General features: G+C 41.7%; 1 protein-coding gene across 1 annotated transcript in view; it reads right to left on the reverse strand.

Annotated features, from left to right (window-relative positions):
• col25a1 (collagen type XXV alpha 1 chain) overlaps nucleotides 1–20,083 on the reverse strand; it is a 161,220-nt gene that overhangs the window by 9,299 nt on the left and 131,838 nt on the right. Inside the window, exons 14-34 of the mRNA XM_085400267.1 lie at nucleotides 19,649–19,693; nucleotides 14,070–14,102; nucleotides 12,258–12,293; nucleotides 10,443–10,487; nucleotides 9,005–9,067; nucleotides 7,870–7,938; nucleotides 7,121–7,165; nucleotides 6,495–6,539; nucleotides 6,141–6,218; nucleotides 5,756–5,779; nucleotides 4,942–4,986; nucleotides 4,762–4,806; nucleotides 3,645–3,725; nucleotides 3,477–3,539; nucleotides 2,995–3,045; nucleotides 2,368–2,394; nucleotides 2,142–2,222; nucleotides 1,749–1,784; nucleotides 1,139–1,192; nucleotides 526–579; nucleotides 371–397 (exon numbers count right to left, since the gene is read on the reverse strand). Of these exons, the coding sequence (XP_085256393.1) occupies nucleotides 371–397; nucleotides 526–579; nucleotides 1,139–1,192; nucleotides 1,749–1,784; nucleotides 2,142–2,222; nucleotides 2,368–2,394; nucleotides 2,995–3,045; nucleotides 3,477–3,539; nucleotides 3,645–3,725; nucleotides 4,762–4,806; nucleotides 4,942–4,986; nucleotides 5,756–5,779; nucleotides 6,141–6,218; nucleotides 6,495–6,539; nucleotides 7,121–7,165; nucleotides 7,870–7,938; nucleotides 9,005–9,067; nucleotides 10,443–10,487; nucleotides 12,258–12,293; nucleotides 14,070–14,102; nucleotides 19,649–19,693 (1,047 nt within the window). The remainder of the gene's footprint in view (nucleotides 1–370; nucleotides 398–525; nucleotides 580–1,138; nucleotides 1,193–1,748; nucleotides 1,785–2,141; nucleotides 2,223–2,367; nucleotides 2,395–2,994; nucleotides 3,046–3,476; nucleotides 3,540–3,644; nucleotides 3,726–4,761; nucleotides 4,807–4,941; nucleotides 4,987–5,755; nucleotides 5,780–6,140; nucleotides 6,219–6,494; nucleotides 6,540–7,120; nucleotides 7,166–7,869; nucleotides 7,939–9,004; nucleotides 9,068–10,442; nucleotides 10,488–12,257; nucleotides 12,294–14,069; nucleotides 14,103–19,648; nucleotides 19,694–20,083) is intronic.

Genomic DNA, 20,083 nt, shown 5'->3' on the forward strand with positions numbered 1-20,083 from the left:
GTATATCATGCTATCGACTTGTGATATGGAGATTTGCAAAATGTGGAACATATGAGGCAGATTTGATGAGGCGTTCCTCTGTTATACAAAGTATTTTTCAGGTATGGGTTGGCTTTCTTTCTGTATATCATTTGGTGCTTTACAACTCGTATTCAGGAACTGAATTATGGACATTTTAAACAATGCTGCATCAGATTCTGTGGAGTTACACTTTCTTCTTGTTTTGAGATTTAAAATATATATTTTAAAGCTTTTTCCTAAGTATTCCTCAACCAGAAGAAGCGGTTTGATTCCTGTTTTCATCACTAATTCTTTTTTCCTCAAACTTTCTTGTTAAAAACAGAACTAAAAGAAAGTCAAACAGACTCACATCCAAGCCTGGTGTTCCAGCAGCTCCCTGCAAATAGAGACATGAGCCGTATTATGATCAAAAATATGTATTTCACACTGTATCAATACATTTTTTGTATTTTTTGTAACAAAAAATACAACGTAAATGTAGGCATTGAACTATTTCAAACTCACAGGTAGTCCATAGGGTCCTCTTGGCCCTGGCTCACCTGGTGCTCCTTTCTCACCCTAGTTTAAATACATCAGTGTTGTACTTACAATGGCAGGTAAAAGGTTAAATGAATTAGGACCAACCGATATATGAGATTTTTTAACACCAATATGGATATTTAGTGATTTACAACTCTGATAATCTGATAAATGAGACGATATTTTTCCTTTCAGACACAACATAGATTCCTGAATACTTTTTACAAGCAGTTATTTACGAGTCCTTTCTATGATAACATGACAGTAAAATTTATAATCTTGTTTTCCTGCCTCTTGAAGTCATGGATTACTCATTTACACTCTGCTTGACTCTGATCGGTTGGTTAATGTAGCACTACTGTGCTAACAGGGGAATGGCAGAGTGCCCTCTGGTGGACAAACTATACCACAGCAACTCTCGCTGCTGAATAATCTCTTCTTTATTTATATAATTAATTTTAATTTATTGGCCATTATAAAAAGCGGATGCTATATTGACAAACATCTAATGTCGGTCAATAATCGGTCACTATATAGCGGTCGGCCGTTAATGCAGAGTATCATCAGTAAGATAGAAGAAATGAAATGTTGATCTTACAATATCCCCCTTCGGCCCAGCTGGACCAGCAGGACCTGGAGGCCCATCCATGCCCTGCAGAAAACAGTGTTATCATGGTGAGTTTACAACCTTGGGTTAGAATAAGCACGTGTTTCAGAATAATTAAGGTTAATGCAAATGGTAGCAAAAGCCACATATAGCCTCCGCATATATATTTATACATGTATATATATAATACTCCTTGTTTGACCTACAACCAGCACACAGAAGTGTAAGACGTGCATTGGCCACAAAGGACATTTACGCTGCTGACACAGTTAATGTATGAGTGTGTGTTAATGCTCAGTTAATGCAACACGGGACAAAACAAGAGCCTTGAAATGCCTGCTCTAACAGTGCTGCGTATGGTCTCAGTCCTCTGAGATGAAGTGAGTGCGGACAGTCTTTTTTTCTGAGCTATAAAAATCGAAAAGAAAACAAAAATGGAAACAAAACTGTCTTTTTTGGTAAAAATGATATAAACAGTATGAGGTGGCATGGCTGAACAAAAAGAAAAATAGGAGAATGAGGGGACTGTATGGAGGGGATACTGTCGAAGTAGATACTGTACGAGTTAGGTGCTGAAGCCTCTTGGTCACATGGCACTCACCCTAATTCCAGGCTTGCCGTCCAAGCCGGAGGCTCCCTGTGTGGTTATGGAGGTATGAGTGACATGAACAAGGCGGGATTAGTACCAGATGAACACTGTTATTAGGACAGGTTGATGGCAGGGTTTACAACAACTAAATTACACTGTGTGTTACAGGGCGCTCGGCAAAGTAGTCAGCCCAGGCAAATGAAAATGAGCACAGAAAATGGATTATAGATGCACGCACTTACACACGCGCGCACGCACGCACACTTAAATATACAAACACACACATACAAATGTGTGTACTAATGCACAATACAATACAAATGAGGGATCTCTATGGTGTAAAGAAATAAAGAAATAAAGGGCAGGACTGGCTGAAGACACCCTGTGGTGTGTGGTTTCACTTACAGGGAGACCCAGAGGTCCACGGTCCCCTTTGTGTCCTGGTTCTCCTCGAGTACCCTTTGCCCCATGCAAACCAGGTTCACCCTGAGAAAGAAAGAGAAGCAGGAGATGCTTTTGTTTTACGTTTCAGGCTCACTAAATATTTATAATAACTACTTATAAGATGACCTAACTTTGGCTTAATATTGTACACGTGAAGGAATTGCATGTTCACTTTGTTGATATTTACCTTTGGTCCAGGAAAGCCATGGGGACCCTGAAAAACATTTAAAAAGTGGCTAACTTAGTTTACAAGTACCTGGTTCGATTATTTTGAATATATTTCATTTGTCTATCCCCACATTTCTTTTCTATGTTCTGCTTGTGGCCCGAACCATTGCACATAAATTGTTGTGAAAGCTGCGTTGAAGGGATGGACGAAAAGAAGAACAAGCGCAGCACCGTGAAATTGCTCACAGCGAAAAACTGACGAGGGCTCCCTGTGTTTTATTTTTACTTTGTTCCTTGGTGACTTCATACAAGCAAACACCACTGTGGGATTAAAGAGGAGTTAAGCTGGACTGGGCCGCAGACAGATGGGAAATGTAATTAGTGACTGACAGTCTATATATGTAAGGTGAAGGAAATGCTAGCGTGGCTCCAAATACCCACTTCTTCTTAAGATATTGAGATTTTTTTAAAAGGAACCTGTAGACTTTTAACCTGCTGCTGGACACTGTGTGAGGTGTTGTCTTTTCGTTCGTTATGAGTTGTCATGTAACATGTCATTAGGGTTATTAGCATATGCTGTGTGTCTAATACACGTGTAGTTTGTGTCCACTAATGAAAAAGGGGGTTTTCAGGGCAGCACACTGACCATAGGTCCTGGGGATCCATGGGGCCCTGGTGGCCCTGGAGGGCCAATTATCTGAAAACATTAGGAGAGAAATGATATAATAAAAGTGTGAGTCAACAAGTTTATTACATGTTATTTACATTTCACAATAAAAGCGTGACATATAGGGCAGATAAAAAAAACAGAGTGAGAGCAAAAATAGAGCTACAAGGTGTGTGTGATTTACAAAAGTGGAACTATTTTCGAAACACAGGTGCAATTATTTCATTTGAGTATCAAGTGCAAAATATAAGACATGCTTTTAGCAGCAAATCAGTAAATCAGGTTGCACACTTTATTTGATTATTTTCTTCCTGATATTTTGCACCTTGAGAAAAGGAACTCCCAGAAATGCGTATGGAACTGGGTCAGCTGTAGAAATCTGAGTGTCCACCTCTTACATCAGTCTTGTCACTGCACTCTCTTTGTAAATATTGTTGTTACTATATTTTGTTCTAACTTACAGAAGGACCTTGAGGACCTGGGAGTCCTGCATCTCCTTTATCCCCTTTCATTCCATTGACACCCTAGAGGAACAAAAGTTTCATGAGATCCACGTTGTGTCTGCCGAATGACAGGCTGAGTAGGTAAAAGTTTCAGAGGCATTTATCAGAATGGGAGAGTATTCTTACAGGTAAGCCAGGTAAACCAGTTGTTCCTTTCTCCCCTGAAGCTCCGGGCATTCCCATGTCTCCTTTAGAGCCTTTGTATCCCTAAGAGGGGGTAGAAAGTTACCCAAAGAGATGAAAATGATTAATTTCTATTTTCACTGTAGCTATTAATTGAGAATGGATTTTGTACTGGCTACAAAAAACTGTCTGTTCTCCTGATATTCTCTAACAGACACTGTCCTGTCTGTGGTAGATTGTCATATTAGACATTTCAAATAATGAGGTCAACAAATATGCAGGTAATCCTTCTTCTTGTTTCTTGTTTATACGGTTCAGTTGCTTCTGTTGATTTTCAGTTCTGTTTCCCTGTGTAGGTTACTCCCAGTTCTGTGTCTTCCCCACTATGTTGGTTGTAGTGTCGTGTCTTCAGTGTGGGAGACTGTCGTGTCCCCTGTGCTTAAGTCTCCCTCGCCCTTTGTGTCTCAGAGATGTCTTTGCCTCTGTGTCGCTCCCTCTCTATCCCTCTGTCTTATCTCCTTCTCTGGTTTACATGTTTCCCCTTGTGTCTCGTTCCATGTCTTCCCCATCTGTCATGTGTTCTCCCCAGCCGTCACCGTCTCTGTATTTGTTTCTCAGTATGTCCGTGTCCCATCTCCCGTTTCTATTTCCCTAACGTGTCTTAAGTCTGCGTCTCTGTGATTCCTGTTTTATTTTGAAAGTCTTGTGTTCCGTGTTTAATGTGTTTATTTTTGCTTCCTCTGTGGCGTCATGTTCATTTGTATCTGCTGTGTTTCCACTTCCCTCGTCACCCTCATGTGTATTTATGTGATCTGTTGTCATGCATTCACTGTCAGGTTGTCTGTGTTTCACACCATGTTTCCATGTATCCAGGCCAGGTTTCATGTTAGGGGTTTTTCACGTTTAGCTTTCCCAGTTTAGGTTATTGTTTAGCTTCGTCTTGTTTCGCTTTTTCCCTTTGTTTTGTAGTTTTCTACCAGACATAAAAAACGGCTCGATTTTTGTTAAGGACCCCGTTTTGCCTTTGTTTGTCTACACTTAGGTCATCTACTCTCGACTCCACATGTTAAGGTTAACCAATGTAAGTAAATATATATACACATGTATAAGATCAACTTACTCTTTCTCCATCAAGTCCAGGAAGACCAGGCAGACCGCGATCCCCCTGATATGACATTTTTATGACCACAAATTAGACTAAATTAGCTATCAAGTTACATAATGTGACTTGTAAAAGATCACCACTTGACATCATAATCAAACACACAACTACACATACACACACACATAAGAAATTTACCTTTATGCCTGGTGGTCCCGTTGGCCCAGGAGGCCCAGGGGGACCCTGGACAGAAAGAGAGACAGATTTCTCTTCAACACGTGCGCACAAGTGTGAATACATCACAGCTGTAGTGAAACCTACGAAACAATGCTGTGAATTACGTTTTAATTAAAACTGGCACTGGCCATAACACTGAAAAATTATGTTAGGAATCAGGTATTAACCATGAACAGGACGCTCAACACATGCAGAGGTCACAAAAGTGAGAACATGTATGACAGAATTACACACTTTGATGTTAGGATGTGAGGGCTGCATGACTTCGACAGCTGAACCATAAATTCTGCCATTCTGACACTGATTTAGGGTGAAATGGAAAATCTGCATTTTTCTGCTCTGGGGTTTGTAGTTCTTAGTGAAAAAAAAGGCTACACATCCGTATGCTTATTTTAGATGTAGACATGTTGGAAGGTGGAATAAACTATTGCTGACTCAAACCACAGCCTTTGGGATTCTTGACTGCTATACGTGATGCGATTTTGACAAGAAGCGGACTGAATGAGTTTGGAAAACCCTCTTAATGCTGTTTAATAGACATTCAAGGACACAACCAGCAGCTCAGGCAGCATGTAAGGTCGATCACAGAGAAGCACAATCGCAGCACTGAATACAGTTTTATTCACTGTCAAGCAAAAACGTTGCTGGGTGAGGGAGGACAAGTACAACAGGGCAGCGCAAACGGGTGTTGGAACCGGGTCGGGCCCATGCTCGGACATAGATGGATCACACTTTGGAGATGAAACGATACACAGAATACACAGAGCCTATTTACCGTAACTGTAATAGTGGTAATCTTCTGCAGTAGGCCACAGGAGTGGAAGTGGGGAAGAGGTGAGAGATAAGATTGTAGAGGTCACATGAAAAGAAACCTTTGTGTCAGCACATTTCTGCACAGGAACACCCTCAGCGTCTATAGAGCTCAACCTAAGCAGCTTCAAATGAAGGCATTGCACTGGATTACATTTCTATACATGTTTATATTTTTTCCTTTTTAGTCATTATGTTATGCAGGCAAATAATTCACTTTCACCTACTTTAGCTCCACTTTTAATCTGGCAAGTAAGCAGTGAGGAAGGTGAACCATTCATAGGTAGGTACATGCATCAAAAATAAAAAGGAATCACTTTCCCCTCGTCTTTTACGTCTAAGGAACCGACCTGTAAAGCTTCCTGAATGTTTCCGTTGTAGTCGATGATTTCGGTGGCACCTTGTTCTCCTTTCTGCCCAGGTGGGCCCTGCACATGTCCAACACCATTAAACACATTTTTATTTCACACATGATTATATCATATCAAAGAATTACAAGCTCAATAGAGTGCCTCCCTTTCAGAAATCTGCCTAGGCTTAACTACTGCCCCCTGGTGGTGATAACAAACCAACACTCAAACTGAGCTGTCACTCTGATGTGCTCATCCTAATCACATCCTAGAACTGAAGTGTTGTATTAGAAATTAAAAGGTTTAGCGTGTCAGCACACAGCATCCTTAATTATCTTTAATATGCTTGCTTACCCTTGGTCCAATGAGCCCCAAGTCTCCTTTATCTCCACCCTCGCCCTAATATGAAAGACAAACAACGAATATTGAACTCAAGGCACACTGCCGTCACGCCTTCAGCCACACACTTTACATTTTTATAGATGCTGAGGCCTTTTAGTATTTACAGCTTGCATTTGACAGAATGAAAGAACAACTTTGATGAAATAATATCTATGTTCTTTACAGCTTCAAAAGCTGTGATAAAAGCTTGAATAAATTAATTATAAATGAGAATAAATTAAAATCTGAAGTTCAGCTTTTCGCCCTTATTACACTGAAGGAGTTTAAAGTGTTGGTGGAGTTTAAATTTGTGTGTGCAACCGATTTATGTGAGTTCGTTTAAATGTTGTTAATTTAATCTGATGTGTGTTGCATTCAACTCAAAGACTCCTCCAACATTTATTAAAACCTGTAAATCTGATTGTTTTTATAAACAACACGCTTAACAAGGATCATTAAGTTCTTAGTGTTTTCACATTTTTACCAGCTCAGGACAAAAAAACAAACCAAGGTCACTGGAAAATACATTTAGCTGGTTCTTTTACCCAGGATCAACTAATTCCCATGCAGTGTAGAGAAAACAAATCTGCTGTACTGACCTTTGACCCTTTAGGGCCAGGTGTACCAGCCTCTCCTTGTGAACCCTGCCACGTTTAAAAAAAACACACAGGTGAAGAGGATACTAACGCGTAGTACTTCAGACATGCACATAAAGTTGAAGAATATAAAACAAACCCTTTCTAAAAACTTTTATGGGTTTAAAGAAAATTACGCATTTCTAAAAACACATTTCCTGAAGGAAACATTATCATCCTCTCTGACTCCTCCTGTGAGAGCTACGCTTCGAGCTCCACTAAAATAACCAGGTTTTAATACGCTGCAACCGCCAAGAAGTGGAGAACGTGTTTATTTGAACTGTGTCGCTGACAGAGGATGAGTTTCACTTCTGGGGCATGTAATAGGATGTGAACCAGATCTCTGTGTCGTCTAAGTTTAGACTGGAGATTAAGCTACCTGCAGGGGCAGCACCAGACATAAACAAAGGCAACCTCATTTACACTGGGTTTACTTTGCACGCACTCCAGGGAAAGCCACGGACCTATCACAGACTATAATGTTTTAGCCAGGTTTAACAAAAAGAGAACATGAAGTCTTGATTAAGCATCGCCTTATCTGATTTATGACTTGGAGAACTTTGCCGTGTGTGTTTGGATCAAAGAGGCTCTAGATGGCAGCAAAGCAACAGCTGAAAAGCTCCAAAGACTCCTCGCTTCAGCGACTTATTTCTTTAATAATTCATACCGTACGCACAGGCATGAATGCACACTTATGCCCTTCACTTGCTGACCTTTGGTCCAGTGGGTCCCGTCTCTCCTCGTTCCCCCTTCCCTGGTGGTCCGTGGTCACCTTTCTCACCCTATGCAAAGAGAAGGAGAAGAAGAGGTGAGTTACTATTGTTCTCCTGCAACAAGGTGTCATGCAGAACTGCTGATCAAAGCTGAGTTCCCTCTTTAATGTCAGCACAAGGCCCGCGGTGCATCTTCTGAACATGAGGCGCGCCTTCGGTTCCCCTCATGTCATACATATTCAGCATGACTCCTCAGCCTTTTCACGAGCTCGCTTACTCAACATATTCAAACGGCGAAATGTAAATACTGATGCCGAGTCAGCACGAGGCAGACATGAGATGTGACAGGGCCGAGGAAATCGACAACAAAGAAGTGAAACCCTTTTCCTTAAAGTCGATGATTTAAATGCACGTTCTTAATTTTGAATTTTGATTTGACTGAAAACAGCCAATAGAGGGAGACGTGGTAAAACTCGAGCTTCACAGTGTCTAATACTTATATTTAAAAACCGAGCGGGACGCAGTTATTATCCAGCAGCATCGACTCAGTAAGGATTTAATAATAAACGATTACTGATATGTTATTATGTGTAGTGTGCCTTGAAAACAAAAAAAGCAAGTAAAACGCTGATTGTCTCAAATGGAATAAACATTAAGCCAAATTGTTTTTCTACAAAGCCAATTTTTTAGCAGCAGAAATATGCCAGAGGACAGCGAAACGCTAATATATCTCAGTTATCTGCGCACTGCAAACAGCCCGATGCAAAAGGACATGAGCACGAGCAATAACTCTTGCATGTCTGGATTATCACCGCTGGCTCCGCAGTGTGATAATGTCAGGACTCAAAGGTAGCGGCAGAGGATTATCTCATTCTGACCACTTCCAAGTGACATTTTGAAGCAACAGAGGTTTAATCACCTTGAGGGGAAAGCGATAATGAAGGGTAATGAGAACAGAAACTCAAAGGAATTCGCGATTTCACCGATGATCGGGCTGATAGGATGTGATAACCATCAGTCAAAGTGTTTGCGTCTCATCATTACCAGCTCGTAATATTCAGCGTGTCACTCGGAGCAGAAAATACCTCCCACGCTGTGATAAACAACATCACAGTGACGAGCTGAAATCACCCACCTTAGTTCCTGGGAGTCCTGGAAGCCCAGGCTCACCCTGGGGACCGAGAAACCCGGGCTCACCCTGCGCAAAAAAACCAAAAACCAAAACACAACCACGAGCAGCTATTATTAATTTTTCCACTGGGCGTCTCTCATGTAGCACTAAACACACACACACAAGATGCATGAGCAAACACATTTATAATGACAGGCATGCACTTACAGCTTGCACACTTGCACGCGCACACAAGCGCGCACTCATGCATAAATCACACTCACAGACACACATTATCAGTGGCTGGTTAATTTATCCCCTGGTTCCTCATATATTAACGAGTCTCTCCCTCTTATGAATCCTAATAGACGTTACGACTGACCTTGTTAGAAACTCATCGGGGCACGCAGAAGCGTTCTGATTAAGAGGGTCTGCGCCGCTCACGGAGACGCTTCCAATTTTCCTGCATTTACACTTTCACGTATGAGGAGCGAGGGTCCAGCATGAAGTGCGACACTGGGTTTGATTTACATAACATTTGATTGGGAAATTACTTAACCGGAATGTATTATTACACCATCTGCAACCTAGAGAACATTAGGCACTCTGGAAGCCCTCAGAGAGGCAATGGACATTTGGCTTTCAAACCTTTAAACTTTGATTGGATAAACAGCAAAGAATGCAGAGAGCAGAACAAAGTGCAAGGCCGAGTGCTACGTTAGCAAAAAAATATTGTTAGAATCCATCAAGCATACAGGCCTCTTAAGTCAAAACAGGAGTATATAAAGTGTAAAATGAAAGGGCCTTTTTTTAACAAGCCCAGCACGTTCCAAGCATATGAAAAGAAAAGAACAAAACAGGCATAACAAGCACCATCATCTCCATGTCCGTGTGAGCATTCCTTACATTCAACAGTTATATTTTAAGCTTAATGGTACACAAGTGCATTGATTTTCTTTAACATGCGCCATTTGTGCTTTTCGATTCGCCATCTGCTCTTGATACGGGGAAAACAGTAGCTTTAAAAAACCCGGAATAATCAAATAAAAGTTAAACTTCCTCTTTTTAACGAGCAGCACTTTTGACACATTGAGCCTCCTGATTGCCACCGTCAGGAAGTCGACTGAAATGTCTGCCTGCTAAGCAGCATTCGATCATTAATTCATGGACCTCCGTGTTATTCACGAATCCTAATGAGACAGTTTTCCTGCTGAACGCTGGCATCTTTAGATCAAAAGCTCAGACTGTTTGGTTTTGTCATTTCGCCTAAACTCCTCACTTTCGCTTCGCAGCAGCTACCGCGCTGCTAAGCTGAAGTGCGAATCCCCACAAAGCAGGAGAAGCGAGATCGGTCCACGACGGCGTGACAGCAGGCCAGATGTGTACTCTACCACAGATGGACTGAAGCTGACGGACAGGGACAACACTGATGGGAGGGTGGATGAAAACACGAAGCATTTACCTTTATCCCTGGTAGTCCAGGCAGCCCTGGAAGTCCTGGCTCTCCCTACACAAGAAGAGTGTGACATGTTACAGCCAAGCCAAGCTAAGCTGAGTCAAGCCTCATTTGGGTTTGAAAAGCTCTATGCTATTTTCTATTTGTGTTTTCCTCTGTCTATCAAGCTGTCGTGGTTCTGAAAAGCTGCCCGCTGTCCAGAAATTGTATTTTCACCGTCATTCGCTTGTGGTAAGCATCAGCAGAAGGTACTTGCACATGCACTTTCAGACCAACTCATGCAGCCGTGGCTTGACAGCGCGATTAGTACTTGTCAACCCTTCAAAAAGTGCAACTGAGTTTCATTTTTAGGATTTTATTGGTTTGGGCAGGTGTGAAGTGTTCGGGGTTTCTGGAAGGAAAAATCGTCTGATACTTTGGGTTAAAGTTGCAAAAGCTGTTTGCGAAAGCTGCCACGGCTTCAAGGTCCTCCGAGTTTGGCAGCGTAGGAAGAGTTGGCGTATTTTTCTATTATCAAGGTCGGGTGATTGTCAAGCTGAGAACGCAGTCATTTGATTCGACTGTGGAAAACTCAAGAGGTCAGGCTCCCCCCCCCCAATCCTCCGATGAGAATACTTTGAGACTTTCAAAATAAAAATTTCTGACTTAACGGGAAAACTATGACCACTAGATTTATGGCATATGAAAAGAAATGATTAGCGCCGCTCAAGAATAATGAATCGTAATGGCACTCGGGGGATCAGAGAGGAGGCTGTAAACTGCGATTGCTGCTAATGAAAGCATTATAAAAAATTAAGTCCTTCTTGTTGACAGCTAAATAAATGAGTGCCACCCAATGGTGATGTTAAATGGGAAACAACAACTCAATCTTGTGACATTATTATGTGAAAAAACCCCAATTTTTAAGTGTGTCAGCACAAGAAGGATGTAAAACGAACAATATGATTAAGCATTAAAAGTTAGTTAGGCCACAATTTTACTTGGCGGCAAAGCAGGAAATAAGAGGCACTTGCTAAAAAAAACAACCTTTCTGTCGCCTGGAACTAGTTTGTCCAAACAGATAAAAGAGACTGAGAGTGTAATTTACATGAGGCATTGGTGCAATGTCAGCAGAAGTCTGGTCAAAGGCCGGACAATGGCTCAGTTTTCTTCTTCGGCGTGACTGTTTATTAGTTTCTCAACAAAAGCTGTTTCTTCAGCAACATTCTCCTGGCTGCCATTGTTGCCTCGGAAAGTATGTCAAACACTACAACAAACAACGGCCGGGAACAGAGGTCGTAGCGGCGAATATCGCTTGAACAATAAAACTGAAGCAGCAGAATAGGGTGACCTTGTGGTTGGAGCTAAGGGAAATGCACGCAGAAACATGGAAACAAGAACAAGGAGCCAAAAAAAGAGAAAAATCCAGAAGATTAGTATATCCAGAGGTGTTAGTATGAAACTGGAGACCCTACACTGGCTCTAAACAACAATCAAGCTGAATTAAAGTGAAGTGAAGGGCTGTGATGTACTGAAGGTCAACTTGCATTCTTAATGCCATTTAAACAGTAACGTTCGGCTGAGTTTTGAATGAGCATGTCCATATTTGAGCTTTTCTAATTTGCAAAAGTTTCGATGTGTACAGGCACAATGATGAAAAATAAATAGACTTTCATATACACTCAGGTTTCCTAAAACTATTCACTGGTCGAGTTATATTTTGAGTAAAATATGTCGGTATATTTAAAACCATACTACTATGACTGTTGCATGCAATTATGTACTACTTCCTTTATGCTGTGTATCAAAAAGCCATGAGGTGTAGCAAAGTGTAGTCGTTACCTTTAGTCCACTTCTTCCAGGCTCTCCAGGTTCACCCTGTAATACATGTAAAGAGTTTTCTATTTAACCGGTGTGACCGATTTCAAAATACCACCAAGTATCTGTACTTCTGTTCTGCATGTATTAACAGAAAGTCCTTTATAAGTTCTTAATCTTAGTAGTTAGTTTCAATTGGTAACAAAAAAGACCCCTGATCCAAGTACGTATAGCTATCTGAATCTTATTTTCTTTCATGTTGACTACACTTACCTATTCCTGTTCATAGAGTAACACTGTAGCTCATTATTGTGTTATTGCTTTACTAATGGAAGTCCATTTTTTCCTTATTGAATCCAATTAAAATGAATGAAAGTAGCACAGGCTAGCATTCGTCTGGTAAGTAAACTATACTTAAAAAATTTAACAGAATCTCAGTGAGAAGGGCGTTGGTTTAGCTCACTGTGTTGAGCGGGTGCCCACATGCCCTTTGGCTCAGAGCAGCCAACCCGCAGTTTCCCCGTCTCTCTCTCGCCTTTTGCATTCCTGTCAGTTATTCAATCTGAGAAAATCTAATTTTCTCATTGAAACAAACATAATGTCCCAGAGATGTTCTGTTTGATTTAGCTGAGGTGAGTGTGGGAGCCAGTGAAGTCCTTCATCTTCCAGGAACTGCCTGTGAAATCTCACCACTTGAGGCTGGCATTGTTGTGCACTGGGAGGAACCCGGGACCACCTGCACCAGCACTGGTTCAGAAAATCGAACCAAGGGATTTCTTCCTGATACCTAATGATACCTAGGATACCTAATGAAGGCCAGAGTGTTGTTGGCTAGCCTGCAGAGCTCTGTATGCCTCTCCATTGATATGCTTCCTCAGACCATCACTGATCCACCACTAAACCTGTCATGCTGAACAACGTTTCAGGCACTACAAGAGGACGTCGGGCCTTCAGGCCAGCCTCATGAAGGCTGTTTCTGATTGTTTGGTCAGAGACATTTACACCAGTGGTCTGCTGGAGGTCATTTTGTAGGTCTGGCAGTCCTTATATAGTGCTAATCCTGTTCCTCCTTGTACAAAGGAGGAGATACTGATCCTGATAATGGGTTAAGAACCATTTACAGCCCCATCCTGCTCTCCTAGACTAACTGCCTGTCTCCTGGAATCTCCTCCATGCTCTTGATATGGTGCTGGGAGACACAGCAAACTTTCTGCCAGTGGCACATCACAATGTGCCATCCTGGAGGAACTGGACTATCTGTGTAACGTCTGTAGGGTCCAGGTATCGCCTCACGCTACCAGCAGCGATACAGACACAAAATGCAAAACTAAAACAGTCAGAAAACTGTCAGTGGCCTCTATCTGTAAAACCTGTTTCCTGTTTCGGGGGTTGTCTCGTTGTTCCCCTGTAGTGCACCTGTTGTTAATGTCATTAACACCAAAGCAGCTGAAACTGATTAACAACCCCCTCTGTTACTTAACGGACCAGATCAGTATCTAACAAGTTAAACTCACTTGATGCTTTACTGCTTTTTTTAGCGTAGTTTAGTTAACACTAGCTAATAAACTAGCACTCCAGCCAGTTATGCTAATATATTGAGTTCAGAAGCCAAAAAGCCAAGCTGGTAAAGGCTAAAATGCCAGATGTTAATGCTCCAAAGGATAGTTAACAAACCAAGGAACATCTGTCCTTTTTCTGCTGTCTACAGTCAACCCTATTTAAAAAATACCTGTAGATGCACACACAGTCACAACTTGGACCTTAATGAATTACATTTTTCCATTTAAAAATCTTAAATCAAGGACAAAATGACAGTGGCTTTAGCTTAGCTCTCACCTTGATGCCTGCTGCAGAGGAGCCTGCATCTCCCTAAGAAAGAGTCACAGAAGAAAAGTCAGAAAGACACAAAAGGCAAAACAAAAAGTGACAAAGACTGTTAAAATAGTCGATGGGCTTGTCTGTGAGGAGTCAACATTATTGTGCAATTACATTTACAAAATGCTGACTTATAGAAAAGAAACCCATTTACCGAACAATGCGGAGCATAATTTCACAACTGCTGCATTTGACTGGATAAAACTGGGTGAAAACACAATTTGAAGAGCAGCTTGTTTGCTATTCTAAACAGAGAATGTACCTTTTCACAAAAGCTGGAGACAGCATTTTTATGACTACGGTGCTGGGAATCGTTTCAGTTTTACCCTGCAGCTGGGCAGGGGTGATGACATGCAGGGTGAAATCTAACACTATATACAATAAGAAGAAATCCACAGCAGTATAGGAGGTGAAGGTGTTTAAGGAGGCACACTAACAGGAACCACTGAAAGCTTTGTTCATTGCTTCTCCTTAGATATGGCACGGAACTAGAAGGAGACAGAGCTACTTATATCACATTTTTCCAGCAAAGCTGTCCAGACACCAAGAACCCAGACCCTTTTTTTCTATGCACTGCATCACTACTGCAGTGTACAGTAAAAACAGACATAAAACAAGGGGCCAATAAGCCTAATTACGGGTGGTTGGTGGGAAAAAGGAGTGGGGAGGAGGAGGCTGGGTCTTTAGCTCTGGTGTGGACTCTGTGGTTTCACTACACATACGCCTCGCGCTCAGAAGTTGCTGAAGGAATGCCTCTCGCCCTCAGCTTTTTATGGGAGTCATTATGATGCATAGCACACAAGGCAATGTTTAATTGTGGCTCTTTTTTTTGCACACAATAAACTGCGTTACTGTTTACAGCTGGGTTTCGCTGCATACTCAGGGGTGCTTCTATCCCAATCTTAAAAATTCATCATTCCACTTTTTAATATATATAAATGGACATTTTCACAAGTTCTTTTATATTTTATTGGGGTACAAGATCTAAATGGATGAAGTTTTACAGTTCACTACAAAAAATACAGAAAAAAAGCTTTTAAATCATTTTACACAATTAAATAGAAATATTTCTGGCCAAATACTTAGGAGACAACATGGATTTATTTCATCTTAAAACATATATAAATATATATATATACTAAAGAAGGAGACAGGGGCCCATTTTCCTGACTTTCTTGTGTCTTCACACCTGCTGCTTTCGGCAGGGGTAAAGGTGCCACGTTTGTACTTAACTGTTACAATTTTAGCAATAAAAACAACAACAACAAAATTACCTTGTGACGCTCATGATCAGTGGGCTATATGCAAGCATAATTAACCGTTTCCACATAATTAATCACAGCAGGATCGTAATGCGCTCGTACTGCGGAGAAATAAAACGTTACATAATAGATTGTAAAGTTTGGCCGTGTGAAGCAGAGCCCTGAAAACAAGGAGGATGCTGCAAAAGCGATCGAGCCTTCATTCCTCGGCTGCTGAAGCAAGAAGCTCGCTGGTGTGACCGATCTAACACAAGTGACACCGAGCTCTAGAAGCCGAACGAGAGCCCTGACCAAGAGAGAGTTTAATCTCTTCCAAATGTAGGAGTATGAGATGGAAAAAGCGGCGGAGCTGGGAGGTGTGCTGAGGTGTGGCGCAGAGTGCTGACACGTCCCAACTGGGCCAATTACCACGGTGAGGCTACAGCGTTCGATTTAGCCGCAGAGCAGACTAAGATGGAGAGCCGTCACCGCAGCTCCACTTCATTACAGGCACCCAGACCTGTCGCTGCCCGTTGGCATTTAGAGATAATAGCATGAAGGGCGCAAAATGTATGCCTAGTAAATCATGCCATTTTCCAGCTGTTTGCTTGGGGAATGAGATGAGCGCAGAATTAATCGCTGAGCAATGAAGGCATGGCTGAATTGTGACAAATTAATACCACCGCAGTCATCAAAATATGAGTCTTACTCCACATTACAGCCATTAGCAGTGATGACCAAATTCAGCGGGCCCCGGCTAAATATTACCCCCTGTCCCTGAGTTAAGATATATGTGAGGCAATGCAAATTGTGATTGGCTCCCAGGGCAGAGAGGCCTTGCCAGTATTTGAAATGCTGCCAGTTCACAACAGCTTGGACCGGATCTTAGGATTCAAAAATTATACCAACCGCTGTGCCAGACTGGCCAGAGCCAAGCACTCATAGCCTGGAACTTCCCAAAACAAAATCCAAAGTTTGATTTTGTGTATTAAAAAAAGAAAACAACTTTAAAGAATTTTTCAATTTGTGAGGTCCAACTTTTTCAGCAAGAAGAGTCACTGTTAATTTCACACCTACTTAAATACTTAGGCTGAATGCATCAGAAGGAAATGGTTTAGAACTAAAGCTTTTAACTGTGGTAATGATTTGTTTTAAATGAGGCCAAAAATGGACATGCAGGGGCTGTTAGAAACATTTCTCTCTACGCTTAATGATGGCTTACGGACGCAACAGAGCAGGTAATGTGTTATATAAATGTATACTAAACAGTGAGTGAACATAAGTGAGTATAATTACACAGATGCTTTTCTTATGTACAATTAACATACCTATTACCTACTACTTTTCCCCTGCTACATTTAGCTCATGACTTATGATCACGCATGTTTTAGTATGATCATGTTTCCCCCCATATTGCATTTTGCAGTATTATATACTTTTTATAATTCGTATATATGAGGCTAGTCACAGAGATTGGTAACTCCTGGTCACTAGAGAAAAGTGTGCATTCCCTGAAGAACTGCTGAGTAGTTGATGACTGTCCGGTATTTAAATTAAACTCCCACACATGCAGGCCAAAAGAGAAGCTAGTGACCCCCTTACAACCTCCGGTTGCTAGGCAAAAATGTGTATTCCCCAACCAGTTGCCATGTGGTTGCACTAGGTTGCTTTTAGTACTAGAAAAAATTGGTTGCATCGAGGTAAACGGTCCTGTAATGAAAACCTTCTTGCGACTGCCTTGTTTGCACGTATGATGGTCGTGATTGCTCATAACTCGGGCAAACTTTAGCTGCTATGGTAACTTGATTACAAGTTTGACTACAATTTTTACTAGTTTGATTACAGTTTGATTGGAGGCAAACTGGTATCTACTATGAAATGGGTGTCCGAAGCAATCTGCTAACAACCAAGGCAGCCGCAAGGAGATTTTTGGTGGATCACCTCCAGCAACCGATTTTTATCCTGCCACACGTAGAAACCTCCACTTGCCAACCGGTCAGGGATTACCTGGGGTTGCCACTCCCTGACAACTCTAGGTGAGAAAAATATGCATTCCCCAGTCAGCTCCCATGTGGTTGATCTTGGTCGCTGCCAGTCGCTAAATGAAATTGATTGCATAGAGATATGTGGTTCTGTATTGAAGACCTTCTAGCGATTGCTTTGGATGATGCTCTACACCCAGCAACCTATAGCAACTACTCTCCAACATTTTAGTGAATATACTCCTTTCCATGGGCGTTGTCAGCAGCTAGTTGTAGCAAATTATTTATTTACAGCAATGTTTTCAATAAACACCTGGAAAACAAGGTATATTTCTATGGAATTCAATTACATTATCCGCACATGAGCTTATACAAACAAGAAACTAAACTCAAGACTACTTGGAGCTGTTGGAGTCCTCAGCATGTCAGCTTTTTAACCTGCTCTTAAGAGCGAGTGAGCATGTCAGTCAGAGTATATCTGCCCTGTCATTTAGTCTCTTTCACACTTCACAGGTCCCCCACAGTCAAAACAATCTCCCTTTGTATCATGCAAAGCACAGCCAGACTGCTTACACCACCAGTTCTCTCCCCCCCTCTCTCTGCACTCCCCGAGGTCTCTCTGCTCACCATAGCGAAGCTTTCGCTGCTTCACCTTTCACCTCACATTACCACACTTTCCCCGCAGTGCGTGCTGTGTATTGTTAACTTTGGCATCTTCAGCATGGACGACTAAAGATGCCCTCCTTCCCTCCCATGTCCCTCTGTTCTCTGGTTTCATCTTCCTCCCGTGAAGCAACAACACGATCATAAAAGAGAAAGTGATCAGATGCAAAACTCTGATGACAGGGGGCTCCGCTTGGCAACACGTTCCCTTCACTTGCACTGAAAATCAATCAGCCCTCGGTGTGCCTGACATCTGGTAAACTCATCTGGATGTCTATTGGTTCGAATTCCTCTCGCCATATGTTGTGCGCTACGTTAAACAAAACACTCATTTTTACGTCCTGATGCTGACAGTCTGAGATGAGGTAATCCACATCCATCATAAACATGGCAGAAATCATAATTATTTGTAGTCTGCCTTTCGCTGTGAAACGCATCAGTGTGCACCCGAATGAATGGCAGGTGATCGTCTACAGAAGTCTGAATTCCCGTGGTTATCCGATTCATCTTACTCTTCTTCACTCCTGAAGCAAAAATCCATCATCTTCTCTCCTTTTATTGCACCAAGGTAAACTAGATCAAAGCGGTGCTTGAGCTGCAAAGTTTTATCGCCCTCCTCTTTTCCTTTTTGTTCACTCATTTTCCACAGATGACATCCTGCATCTGTTTCCCTCCAATGGTGTCCTTTCTTGGCTGCCGAGTTTTAAAAACCACAGTGCCCATAAAATGAGAAGTTATCAAAGTTTTTCTGCACCGAACAGCAATAAATTGGCAGTGACATTTTCAGTACATGGCTTCTGGTCTGCTGCCGGTTTATCGGTTACATTTTGTTTTTATACCTAACTCTGTATAAGCACCTCTGGTGTATAATACATCACAGCATTTTGCCCTCAGATACTGCGTTTCAGTTTCTTTGGCAACTCCAAGGAGAATCTTTATTGTTCCCCACTAGTGTGAGAAGCTAAATCAACATTTCCCCCCCCCCAAAAAATAGCTCATTTCTATCCATAACTGATTTGTTTCTGAAATGTTTTACAACTTATGAAGAGTAAAGAGGTCCAAATTTTGCCCAGAGGTCATCCAATACAAATGAGGCTGTGACCTATTTTCATAAATGCTCCTTAAAGAAAATAATAAGAGCGAAGGCAGCATGGCAAGCATAATGTGTTTCTGGATATGATGTCAGTGTGCTAATACAAAGCAAAGAAACTCTTCCCGAAAACAAAAGCTTTTTGGACAGAAACATGAATCTATTAGTTTAGTTCTGAACAATCTACCCAGCAGAGCTTTGCTCTGCCTTTTGTTGGATATGAATCTCAACTTGACAAGCTGTCCTGAAGATAAATGGTACCAAATTAATGCAGAAACCATCCAACCAGAAAATGTAGCATCAGCGTAGCATAGCAATTAAGTCCACATTAAATACAAAGGACACATCAAGTGCCAGGATGACTGCTTATGTGCAGCCTTGACTACAGTACAACTGATGACCCTTGACCCCAGCTGTTTCTACTGAACATTACAGTTCTCCTCAGAAGGCTGACGTTAACTTTTTTTTACTGTTTTCTGGCCACCGACAGCCTCTCTGTTGGTTCCCTGTGCAGCGTCCAAGACATAAACAAAAGAGAACAAAAACTCAGCGAATTTCACATACCTTCTCTCCCGGTTCACCTTTCGGTCCCTCCTCACCCAAATCACCCTGCAATGACATCACAGAAACCTGTTCAGTCTCTTGGACGCAGGAATGAGTCAGTGCTGACAGTACATGACATGAAACATGATTGCTTTAACAAGCTTAGCACACAGTAGGACAAGCTTCTTCTTCTTCTGTGATTGCACTGGAGCAAAGCTGCTGCTTTATCTTCACTTTGATCACTTAGCCGTCAAATGAAGTTCAAATATAAATGTAATATTTAGGTGATGCCCTGTTACGAAGCTCCTAAGCTCACTGCATTGAGAGCTGTGATAAACTTCACTTCTTAACTCCCAACTTTTGCAATATTTGCTGTACGGCCGGGATCATAGCTCGTCCCATCCACGATATGACTCGGTGGAAGCCATTTGACTGGTAGTTTTCTTTATAAGGAGA

The sequence above is a fragment of the Rhamphochromis longiceps genome, linkage group LG3, assembly GCF_057381845.1.
Source record: "Rhamphochromis longiceps isolate RC_006_pf linkage group LG3, R_longiceps_female_GT1.1, whole genome shotgun sequence".
NCBI lineage: Eukaryota > Metazoa > Chordata > Actinopteri > Cichliformes > Cichlidae > Rhamphochromis > Rhamphochromis longiceps.